Genomic DNA, 13030 nt, shown 5'->3' with positions numbered 1-13030 from the left:
TTGATGATCGCTACTGTTTCAATTTCAATCATGTTTGACATTTCTGCTTTTGATGCCAGCTGTTATTATTATGTGAAAGAAGCTCTCATTGAATGAAATCATAATCATTGAAGTCAATAATAATTATACTAAGAAAGCAATTTGTTTGAATATGTGTATTTGTGGATATATGTATCTATGTCGGACGGATCTCGAAACGGCTCTAACGATTTCGATTATATCAGGAATATATTGTGCTTGCGACAAAAAACATTATTTTGGTCTCAACTCTGGGAAAATTCGTTGAACTACCAAGAGAAAGGATTATTGGTCCCTCAAGTAGCAGCTGATCAGAAAAAAGTTCTCCATTGTCTGTTGAAAACATAAGAAAGTGAGAGCAAATAAAAAACATTATAATAGCTGTAGTTGAGTAGGAAGTAGTAGTAGGAAGTGACCGGATGATAGCAAAAGAAATTTAAAATCGATCTCTCCAAACATATGGTAGTTGAATGTAATGTTCATTGTGAGGTGATAGAAATGCGACTAATTTCTTCAGCTTCTGTTTTATTGGTTCCTCTGTTGCTCTCGGTTTGTACGCAGCGATGGCCTTGAGAGAGACAGTTGCACTGTTTGTTAATTCATAATCCGTACTAAATACCACGAGAACCAATCAGAGAAGCCTTCTATTGAAAAAACCGTGCTCTGATCAATTCTCATGATATTTAATCCTGATTGAAATTGAACATGCCTTTGAGCTACTGGGCCTGATATTCTCATGTTTAAAAATCAGCTAAAAACTAAATAGAAAAAAATCCATCAGCTGCTCTTATTTCTTTTTATAATGTCATTACATGACACAAGACAAACCTATTGATATTGATAGATAACAAGTAAATTCTAAAGTTGTCAATTTAGTTAGAAATAAAATTGAGTTAGTTTACATCCAAATTTTCATTTCTAAGCTTTTGGTTTCAAGCTAAGATCAAAGGAAGAAATCATAAATGGTAGCCAATAATCAATGCGATTGAATAAACTCTATTCAGATTTATGCAAATTCACATTGAAATGATCCCACTTCAATATTCATGATTGTAGAGTTTAGGAGATGTGGAATCAGCTGCAATCAATGTTATACTATTATGAATGGACTTCCATGAAAGAAAGAATCAGTGGGTTGGCTGCTTTTACACTTTTGGATAAGTGAAACGAAAAGTAAGTGACAGGCTATGTCAAAAATTCCAGAATAAGCAAGAGATCCATATATACCAGAGTCATCAAATTCCGAATCAACCTAATTTGGAATTTAATCTTCAATTGCCAAAGCAGAAATACCATGATCACTGCTAATTTTATAACTGTCAACGGGAAATATTAATTGCCAATGAATAAAGTTGAGGCCGACTCTTAAGCCCCGCCCCATATCCTACAAAACTCGCTGCAATTAGACTACTCTTCTACGGAGCACTTCCAACACATCAATTAATCATTTGAATGATTTGACTTAATAATTTTCATGTCAAGTTGTGACCTAATCTCAAAAACGATTATAGCAATTTTGGTAGGATTTAGATTATAAATGTTTCACAAAAATAATTTTATCTTTCAATTCCCGTAGCAAAGCACGGGTGCCCTGCTAGTCAGAGATATATTCCTTTTGTAATATTATATCATTAGCTAATAGGTACCTATATAGTGAGTGAGTTAGTAATAGTACCTGAATTACGCCATCTTTCGATAATAACTGTTTTAATTCTCTTTATTATTTTAATTATTTCAGTGTTGAGCTTTTGATTGCTGTCTATTCAAATTTCTGAAATTAATTTCCTCACTCGATGAAAAATGTTTAGAATTCTATTCTAAATCATCATATTTTTCAAGCTTCTATTAGGCTAGTTTCATACACATTCGGTTCGGTTCGTTTTCGGCAAATTCTGATAAGTGTGAAACGGTGATTCGGTTTGGAATCGGTTCCGAATAGCAACCGCATAGCAACGAACGCCCCCTCGACACGAATAGGTTTTATCATATTCGAATTCGTTGCTAGGAAACCGGAAAAAAAATCAAAGCCTTCACACAGTCCAGTCAAGGAAAGGTTATAGAGGGAAAAGTTGAGAAGACAATTTTTGACCCCGCAGCTCTGTTTAGGGTAGTAAGGAGGTAAACATATCAAAAGTCCCCACCCCTACCCTGTGTGCTAAGGGGGTGGGGGTGGTTTAAAGGTACCATTTTTTGGTTTCTCGAATAAAACCCAAAAACAATGAATCCTAAGGACTTCACTGTCATATAACAAATTAAAGCTTACATAATTTCCTATAATAAGCTTCCTACAACTTTTTTTATACCTCTAGTTTTCGAGATATCCGCTCTTGAAGGTGTGAAATTTTTGAAGAGAACAAGTTTGCCACCAATTTTTGCCCTCATAACTTTTTAAAAATCGATGGAAAAAATGCATATTGATTATGAGCTTTTAGAGCATTGAATTTTCTTCAACTTGATGTATAATTTCACACTTTTACGAATTTTCCTACACCTTTTGCAGCAGCTTTAGTATTGAGTGTGAAACCTCCATTATTGCAACAATTGACCAATTGACAAAGGTATTTGGAGGGAATGTTTAAACAAAATTTTTGACTTCGCAGCTTTGTTTAGACTAGTTAGGAGGAGAACACACAAAAGTCCCCATTCCTAACTCATATGCTAAGGGGATGAGGGTGGTTTAAAAGTTTCATTTTTCAGCGTTTTGCTTCCACGCTCTTAACTTGAAAACAATGCGTTCAACGGACATAACTAACAATTCGAAAATCAACACTTTTTGTTCAGTGGAATTTTGTGATATTCTTAATAGTTCCCGAGATATTCGCTCTTGAAGGTGTCTAATTGTTGAAAATAACAGGTTATTATGCAATGTTTTGCTCTTTCAGGGCTCATAACTCTCCAACAATGCATCGTAAAAATAATTACTTATCGTAGGTTTGTAGACCATTGAATTCTCTTTGAAATGATATATTATTTCACCATTCCAAGCTTTCCTTTCATTGTTATAGCAGCTTCAATGTAGGGGGTAAAATTTATTGCTGCAACAATTGATCGTTTGACAATGACATTTGAGTGGGATGTCTGTGACACAATTTTTGACTTTGCAGCTTTATTTGGACTAGTTAGTAGGTGGACATAGCAAAAATGCGCATCTTTATCCCCTCTGTTGAAGGTGTGGAACCGCTGAGTTGACACTTGTTGCAGCAATGTACCATGTGTCAAAACAAGAAACAAATTTTCAATTTGAAAAAATGATCACTCTGAACGTCCAAGATTAATATAATCAAAAATAAACTATTCTAAAGCTGCGTTTACAACGGAGCATTTTTGTTATCAACTACTGATGTTAATTACAAAAGCTAATAACATCATGTTGAGCTGCATTTACACCGGAGTTGATAACATGAGTTATTAATAAAAAGTTGTCAACTTCGACAAAAAATTCTCTTGAAAAAAGTTGATAACTCGTGTTTTCATCAGAAAATTCCTTGTTATCAACAAGATTTATGTTATCCATCAAGAGTCGGTAACTTTTGTTAATGACAGGTTACTATCTTCCCCGCAACCCCCTCGCCCAGCATCCCTACCCTACAACTACAGCTGTTCCCTAATAACTACAGCTGCAGACAGCAGCTGTATTCCGGCTGTTATATCATATGAATACTCTCGTTAAATGAAATCATATGGAAGTCAATTATATTGATAACAAGATCTTGTTAATAACAAGGAATTTTCTGTTAGAAACATGAGTTATTAACTTTTGTCAAGAGAAATTTTTGACGATTCAGCCAAGTTAATAATTTTTGTTAATAACTCGTGTTATTAACTCCGGTGTAAACGCAGCTTAGTATTTCACAATTTTCAATTAACTTTAAAATTTTGTTATTCAAGTAATCACATCTTACTATTTGAACACCAGCTTTTATATTTTAATACCAGCATGAATATTGTGAAAATCCAAACACAGCTGTCTTTGAAAAGAAAATACCTAATAAGAACCGTACGAATTAAAACCTGATATGTATGAAAGCCTCAGGGTAGTTTCACACTCATTCGGTTCGTTTCGTTTTCGGCAAATTCCGATAAGTGTGAAACGATGATTCGGTTTGAATTCGGTACCGTATAGCAACCGCATAGCACCGAACGCCCCCTCGACACGAATAGGTTTCATTATATTCGAATTCGTTCCTAGGAAACCGGAAACAAAAACAAAGTTTTTTACACACGCTTGCCTTTTTTATTTTTATTTTAACCTGATATCGTGATTATCTGAAATTTTCCAAGTCAAAATCATATGGTCAATTCATTTCTGTTAGTTCACAGGAACATTTTTTTCTCAATGAATAGTTTGCTAAAAAATATGAAAGATATAAATAAAAACTCAGGGAGAATTTTTTTCCACGAATATTACATGATTTCATCAATGGAGAGAAGAGATGAAGTTTATATACCATGTGTCAAAACAATGAAAAAATTTTCAATTAAAAAAAATAATCTCTCTGAACATTCAAAACTAACATAATCAAAAAGAAACTTTAAATAATTCACAATTTTTAATTAACTTTAAAATTTTGTTGTTCAAGAATAACATTTTACAATTTAACACCAGATGTTATATTTAAATATACCATCATGAACTGTGAAAATCCAAACACAGTTGTGTTTGAGAAGAAAATACCTAATTATAACCGTACGAATTAAAACCTGACATGTAAAACCTGTCGGTAACGAACCGAACGAATGTGTGTGAAGCTAGCCTAACTGTATTACGATTAATAGCTGGTACCTTGAGTACTCAATTATCACACCATTATCTATATATAAACTATTATTTCCTCATTTTTCATAATAGAAGTTATTAATTGCTGGCTGTTCATACACAAAATCACTACAATAACACAAATAAAAAATTAAATCTCATACAAATTTGTAAACTTCCTAGTTTAGATTATGCTCGAATATTTTTATATTAATATTGATTTTTAGTAAACTACTTTCATAAAGTATTCAAAAACTTCATTTTTTGTTTTTTTTTTGCAGACCAAGTCTGTGTTCACGATTGGCTTGTTCACGAATAAAATGTTTCTTCTGGCTGTAACTCTATCTGTGATTGGTCAACTTCTTGTCATCTATTTCCCACCCCTGCAGTACATATTCCAGACAGAAGCCCTGACATTATTTGGTAAGTAAATTATTGTGGGTTTTTATTTATTTCTACAGGGCTACCTGATAGTTTTTTTCATAGAATTACTACTGTAGTCACTTTTTATTTTTTGAAGGCCAATTATGACATCAAATATTCATTGAAAACTTTATAATGACATAATTGACCGAAACCGGCCGTCTTCAAAAAATAGAGGGAACTAGTAACTCTATGAATCTTGTTTCATTCATGTAGTTTTAATTGGATTCTTGCAACTTTTTACTGCTGGCGATGATCATTGTGTTATTTTTCAATTCGTCTGACCTCTATTTTAGAAATAAATCACCTTACATTATATCTAATTGGGCCCTATCACCATAACCGAAACTGAGTTGGATAATAACAATTTATTGTGTAGGTGAGTTATAAGAGGAATTGAGGTTTATAATGAAAAGCTTTGAAAAGTATGTGGCATGTTAGAAATATAATGAGACTCAATAACATCCTCAGTTTTTATTACTCCTATCAAAAATCTGGTGTGGCGCACTCACACAACTTTCCTTGCCGTTATGAAAATTGATCAACTGACGCTAGTGTTCCCGCGCATCTCAAGTCTACTTATAAACAAAGATCTTAGCCAGCTGGTGACAGGACAATAACGCTGGATACATACGAGGTCTGCTATCTCTTCATAGTGAATCATTTGATAGAATCAACAGTTGCCAACAGTTTGCAATTGGATAATCACATTTTCTCGAATTTCGAGCTTATTTTCAATTTTAGGTGAAAATGTTACTGAACATTAATTGTAGAGATTTTCATGCTCAATCTTTTCCACTCGAAATTTTTTGTTTAAATTGTATCTGAAGTCTGATAATTGGGATTCTAAAATAAAACTTTGCATAGATGGGGCGGATCTCCTGAAATTTTTACAGATATGGGACTTGTGGCAGTTGATAGAGCTTATCAATGACTATTCAAGGTATAAATTTAATCCAAATCGTTGGAGCCGTTTTCGAGAAAATCGCGAAAAACCCTGTTTTTGATAACATTTTCTCCATTTTAGCCGCCATCTTGAATTGCATTTGATCGAAATTGTTCGTGTCGGATCCTTATATTGTAAGGACCTTACGTTCCAAATTTCAAGTCAATTCGTTGATTGGGAGATGAGATATCGTGTACACACACACACACACATACAGACCAATACCCAAAAACCACTTTTTTGGACTCAGGGGACCTTGAAACGTATAGAAATTTGGGTACCTTAATTTTTTTCGGAAAGCGATACTTTCCTTACCTATGGTAATAGGGCAAGGAAAGTAAAAATGATATTTGCTACAAAGCAGCTGCCTTGAGCATTTCTACGCTCAAGTATTCAAGTATTCTCTTATGGCCGCCAAAAATTTATGAAATTTAAATTTGAAGGAACAAAAAATGTGCAATCCCTCACCATCATTATCCCAGTAAAAAATTCCAACCCATGTTTACTGGATTTTTTATATTTATTTTGATTTATGAAAACCATTCACGAAGAGTGTCGGTTTATTTGAGAAACACTCTGTGAGCTTTTCTGTAAGTGTTTTGGGTTAAGTGGAAGAGGGGGCTCTTATTGCATCTACTTCGCCCACAACACTTGTAATATTTTAAAGTGCGATAAATAAAGGCATCTATTCATCTAGGCTTATATTTCTAATTTATTTCTCCAGGGTAAATAGCTTTTCAAATCAATGAACTAGTTCCATTTGGTTTTCTTTGTTATCTCATTTACAAAATATTCATAAACGTTATATTCACTAAAATGTTATCTTTTGTTGGGTGTGTTTCTGATTCGAATGCTTGTTGTTGTGCAGACATAGTATTCCTGGTTTCGTTGACATCGACTGTATTCATCGTATCAGAGTTCAAGAAGCTGTTGGAGCGACAGGTCGAGCGCAGACGCCTTGCTCCCAAGTCGAGCATGGACTTCGTATGACAGTCAAAAGCGCCCAGAAGCAAAATGCGAGTAGACTAAACTGACCAAGTCAACCATCATTGCAAACCATTGCAGCCACTCCATCAACATCCTTCGAGTCTCATCTTATAATCTCTGTTTGCAAATTAATACTACGAGAAACATGCGACCCACATCAATTACATCAGAATGGTAATTTTAGACATCAACACCTGTCAAAGAATTCCCGGTGAATTTATCATATTGTAGCAGTTTTTACGTATGTATGTTCTTGATGTAATTGTGATACAGTATTATGGAAAATCTTCCGATAGATTTGGTAGTTGAATTTTAACTTCTTTCAGCATTGTAAAATAGCCGACAATTCGATTCACCAAACATCCAACAGATAAATGACTTCATCTTACCAAATAGCTTTAAGTTTGTGGATGAGAACAAGAAATCTCGCTTTCCAAGATTCTGTTATTTGAGTTGAGTTTCATTCTCCATCTCTCAAAAAGCGGTAATGGTAATAATTCCGTGTGGATATTTTCTGAGATATTTTCTATAAGCGGCTCATACACTGGCCCAGCATTGCATGTCGTGCTTGCAGGACGGGCCAAAAAAGGAAGGATCGTGCCAATGTGTGAGAAATGTCGTGCTAAGCACGTCCTGCATTGCACAGCATGATGGCAATCCGGAAAGGTTTGATTTCCGTCGCGCCAGGCCAAAAAATATCACTTTCACAACCGTCCTGTAGCACGGCACGGAGCGAACTGAATTTGCAGTGTATGGCGCGCTCATCGTGCTATGCCAAGCTGGTTGTGCCAATACAAAATATGGCAGGACGTGCAATGCACGAGCAGTGTATGGGCCGCTATAAAAATGCCACGATGTCATTCAAATTCATAATAATCCTTTCTTTGATGAGATCCCTTCTAAAGACCAATAGACACTTGAATAATACAAATTCATTTTAAGTATACTGACGTATGACATGGTAAAGTATACTTCTACTTATACTGTATATACCAACCATAGCTCTCGTTATCTCTTAAGCTCTCTTGAATCCTTAAATTTAAAAAGGCTCTAAGAATACTCAATTTCAGTTAACCAAATAAAATACAAAATCCGACTTTCGGTATTTATCTACTTGATAATAATGTAAATAAATAATATCCAAGTGTATTCAGACTAGTTGAAAAAATATACAATTTTTGTTCGTTTATGTATGTGTCCTGCTTCAAGACATGTAGAAGGATGTCTTTGCTTTTGCATCACTTAACGCTGAAGTGATAAAAATTCATGTGAGTTGTCTAGTAAAACCAGCAATAATCAAGAATAAAGCAACACCTACTTTGAAGTGACTGTTTCCTTTTTCAACATCTACAATATGATCTAAAAATAATGCATTTGTGCAGATGAAGAATGAAACTCTATTGCCAATCATATTTAAACTCGAAAACTCAACGTTCTCTTTCATTATGGAGTTGGACTAAATTTTTCGGAATGAACTTCATATTACTGCTATTCTCTATTATAGGTTGATGCTAACATTGCTTCGAGACACATTTCATGCTTAAGATCAATACTTTGATTATTGTAGTAAATGGGACTCTTGCAGTGCGCCTTGTGATCAATGTATATAGAAATAATGCATTGGGAATGTATTGTTCAACTTGATTTTCGACTTCTCGAGTGAGGAATATTATGACAAACTAGTTTCGTAGATTAGAATTGTATTTTTTTTTACATTCTATTTCTAAGATATCAATCTTATGCTGCATCGTCAAACATATTTTTTATAATCCATTGTAATAGTTTGGCCCTGGGTCAAATCTGTGAATCCTTTTAAAACTTATTCTCATTATTGGAAGTATTTATTTTCCCATTAGACACATTTTCAGGCCTTATTCACTCGATTGATCCTTGTAGAAATCTCATCCAATGTCACTTTCATTATTCAGCAAGTTTCAATTTATATTATATTTATATCCACATGTATTTTCTACTGGAAAAAGATCGGACCTCACTCATGATCTGAGATTATCCGATTGACATTTTTTATTCTTTCCATGAAAAAGTTTTTGTTTTGTGACCTACTCTCCTCATAAAAAACGAATAATTAATTGTTGGGTAAATTACAGGGTAAAATTCATGTTTTGATTCATATTTTGTGATTATTAGCCTATATTGAGCTACTGTAATAATTCTGGATTACATGTATGCTCTTTTTATATTAGTTGTATCATCGATCAGTATTATTATTTAAGTTGTTTATTAGAACTTTTTCAGTAGCTTAGCTCAGTAACAATAGCTCAGTTCCCCATCCGCATCTCAAAATAACAGTCACAAATGATAAAACTCTTTAGTTGGTTACCTCCCGGTTTATTGATTGACATTTTCATCTCAGTTCTCAAACAGAAAAATAGTTCTAGGGAGCAGGATGGAGGTTGAACTAGCATTGTGATGTTTAGCAATCTGATTTACTTAATATTATCCCTTTCATCCTAACGTCAATCATTACCGATATTAAGTTTCTAATAATAAAAAATGGCGTCTAGGTACGATACAAATAGCTTCTTCTCGTGACGTTGAGATAGTAATAGAAATTATCACTCAAGTAGCCAATTGTAATTGATATTCGAAAACTACTCGAATGGCTAATCAAGCCAAGAGATAATCTTTTCCAAGTATCATTCTTGCAGTAAGTATGTCTGACTTGTTTAGAATGTTATTTATATTTTATTACATTCCTAAAGAAAGTTAATGTTGTCACAATATTGTCCAATATGTATAGATTTTAAGTTTTCCAATGTTGTTTTATTTTTATGTTATTATTTTATTAAAATAACATTTTTATAATGTTTTGTTGTTTATTTTTATTTCCTTTTTATTTATATTCTAATTATTGTTTTTAGTTGAAAAAAGATTTACAAATTTGGCAAAATGAATTTAGGCCTATTTCAAACTGCGAATGGATTTATATTTCTCATTATAATTTCTATAATATCAGCTTTTCTATATTGGACACTTGTTTCCAGACACTACTGCGAGTTGTTCTCATACTTTTTGCATACTTGTTCTCTTTTGTTGATATGAAGTGATCTTGAAATAGGGCGTTTCAAAATGTTCTTCGAGGCTACAAAAATTAATTGAAAACTATTCCACTTACAATAATGAAACAAGTACTGTACGAGAGAGCAATTCAAACGGGTACTGGGCAGTTAGTTGACCGTTTGCCCGCTAGCTGTAGACAGTAGAGAAAATGGCTGCCACCAAATGGCAGTGTATGGGACGTTCCTTTTTGCAGAAACGACAGTAATCGGCATGACGTACCTGGACATGTTGCAATTAAAGCTTATGCCTCAGCTATTAAATGACTTCATTTTCCAGCAAGACGGTTGTTCTGCCCATTTTCATGGGAGGTTCGACAGTACCTTAACACAACACTGCCTCAACGCTGGATAGGACACGCGTCTGAGAAAGACCAACAATTTATGCTGTGGTCACCAAAATCACCAGACCTCACGCCATGTGACGGGCTGTGTGAAAAACAAGGTCTTCAACCCACTAATGCCGAACGTTATCGCTGAGCTGATGGATCGCATAATCAATGCGGTCACCTCTATCGAAATATACATGTTAGGGCGTGTTTCGACTAGACTTTTGTATTGATGTATGCCCAGTCACCAATGGAGCATTGAACTTTCATAAATGTTGAGAAACTGTTTGAATCCCTGCATCTGCACGTACAACTTTCATTTAGGTAAATGGAATAGCCTTCCTTTAGTGAATTTTCATAACGCCGAAGAACATTTAGAAACGCCCTGAGGTCGACATCTTAAGGCTTTTATGACCTCAAAACAGTTTTCTAACGATCGTTAGAACGATACTTTGTGATAATATTACTTTTCTAGTTGAAAGCATGGAATGTTAGAAAGAATAGAAAATATATTTTTGCTTAAACTGATGACCAATTGAAATGGCAACGATTGGAAATTCAATTAATGTGAACAAATGTTTTACTATCCTTGCATTTATTGGTCTAAGGATCAGTAAATCTTTACCTTGAGGTATTGATGATCTAAAAATTGTAATCATTATAATAGGAGTGTTCCTTCTATTTTATACTAATAGCTTTGTATCTGTTAAATGGAGAGCTAAGTGCCTGTTGAAATGTTTTGGTTGAAATGTATTTAATGATGTTACTTGTTACTATCTTATACCAAATTATACTATTCTGTATATATTTGCTATTTTAAACTCTACCATATATTTATAGGTTAGTAGTATGGGAGGTTTTCCTAATTGCTGTTACTCCAGAAGAACTGTAGGTTTGCGATGGTGTAAATATTGACTGGTCTACTCATACTTCTGGGTTTTCATGATGAAAATTGAAATTGAACAATTGACATTCCATTTCTTATGATAATGGTTATCATTAATCTTGTAATACTGGTTGTGGTCGTCTTCAAGGACTATTATAAACACTGTAAAATTAGTTATCTGAAGTGAACTATCTCCGTTTTATACCTTGAATATATGAGAACATTAATGAGTTGTCTCTTATCTTGCGGTGGACTCACACCGCTATAATATTCTAATCAAAAGTGGCACAAATATTCATTTGAGAAATTGAAAACCTGCTTTTAACACTGTGAATGTATGTTAAGAGTCGTGTATATTCATTTATTTGTGCCTTGTTCAATATATTGGTCCCATGTAAATGAATAATATATTCATGTTATTTATTAATAGAATATATTCTAGTCATAGATTTAAAAAATTGATAAAACTCCACTTTTAGTGTGACTAATAATCCTAGGTTAAAAACTATATTCTGACAACTATCTAGAATAACCCTAGTGGAAAAATAATTCCGCTTGCTTGTAGCCTACTCATTTGAGTTTTTTATTAATAGCACCATGTTTTGCTTTTGTACGACAAGAATTGAATGCTATTTCACATTCCATTAGTCTGATTATCGTTTGCTTCATTTTTATGGTATTTCTATCCATAGTTTTATAAATATTCCCCCGCACATGTATACTTTCCACTTTACAGTTCGCACCATAAATTTAAATTTCCACTTTATGAAGAAGCATGACATAACGCTTCGAGGTACCTCCTTGAATCACCTTAGAATTTAGTAACTTATTATACAATGCAGTATGATTGATTGTGAAAATATTCTATTCTTGATATTAATGTAACCACTTATGTACTTCAAATAGAATTTGAAATATTAAACATAAGGAAAGCTTAAATTCTTGTAGGTCATTAATATCGGAAGTCATTGAAAAATACGCGTATTAAGACTCACTGTAAATACATAGACTAAATTATCTTGTAAATTTCAAAAGTATTCCTACGCAACACATAAAATATGAATGATAATGAGAGGGATGTCTCATGAGATGTTCTAATACTCATGACTGGGTTGTGGTGGAAATCTCTTGCCAATAAGTATATAACCAATAGAATTAAATCGACACTCGACTATAGGCTACTACCGATTTTCTGATGATGTGCAATCTTACAATTTTTATAACTGAAATGATCTTAATAGTTATGCTATTCTGTCCTAACAGTTTCGGATCTATAGAAACTAGTCATTTTACAAAAATGTTAGGATTATAAAATATCTGTTTTCTTGTTAATGGTGAAACAACTCAAGAAAATACCTAATAGGCCTATGTGTCTATGAAACTTGTTCGATAAGCAAATGCATAAATTTAAAATATTTTTCCCCTTGAAAAATATAGAAAATACCAATGTAAATAGCAATAGAATATTTCAACATAGAATTTGGTCAAGATTCCCCCTCATAGATATAATATATGAATAATAACTGTAACTGATGATATCCGAAAATAGGGTTTCTAAATATGATGTAACTGAATATATAGTCGAAATAGAACCCAGTCGGTTTAAAT

The 13030-nt window shown here is 33.5% G+C and overlaps 2 protein-coding genes across 7 annotated transcripts in view; one reads left to right on the top strand and one right to left on the bottom strand.

The window, feature by feature from the left end:
• LOC111061748 (calcium-transporting ATPase type 2C member 1) overlaps positions 1-9958 on the top strand; it is an 81107-nt gene extending 71149 nt beyond the window's left edge. For 4 of the 5 annotated variants that reach the window (XM_039428116.1, XM_039428115.1, XM_039428113.1 and 1 more), the window contains 2 exons: positions 5056-5197; positions 7012-8281. In XM_039428116.1, coding sequence (XP_039284050.1) covers positions 5056-5197; positions 7012-7133 — 264 coding nt within the window. In that variant the 3' untranslated portion in view covers positions 7134-8281. Of the gene's footprint in view, positions 1-5055; positions 5198-7011 lie in introns of all 5 variants that reach the window. The other variant, XM_039428112.1, reaches the window with a different exon arrangement.
• Positions 1-13030, bottom strand: part of LOC120351318 — a 44557-nt gene that overhangs the window by 4367 nt on the left and 27160 nt on the right. The gene's annotated exons all lie outside the window — the stretch shown is intronic.

Source organism: Nilaparvata lugens, chromosome 5 (genome assembly GCF_014356525.2).
Source record: "Nilaparvata lugens isolate BPH chromosome 5, ASM1435652v1, whole genome shotgun sequence".
Lineage (NCBI taxonomy): Eukaryota > Metazoa > Arthropoda > Insecta > Hemiptera > Delphacidae > Nilaparvata > Nilaparvata lugens.
The sequence above is the reverse complement of the archived record's forward strand: the minus strand, read 5'-3'. Positions and strand labels throughout refer to the sequence as shown.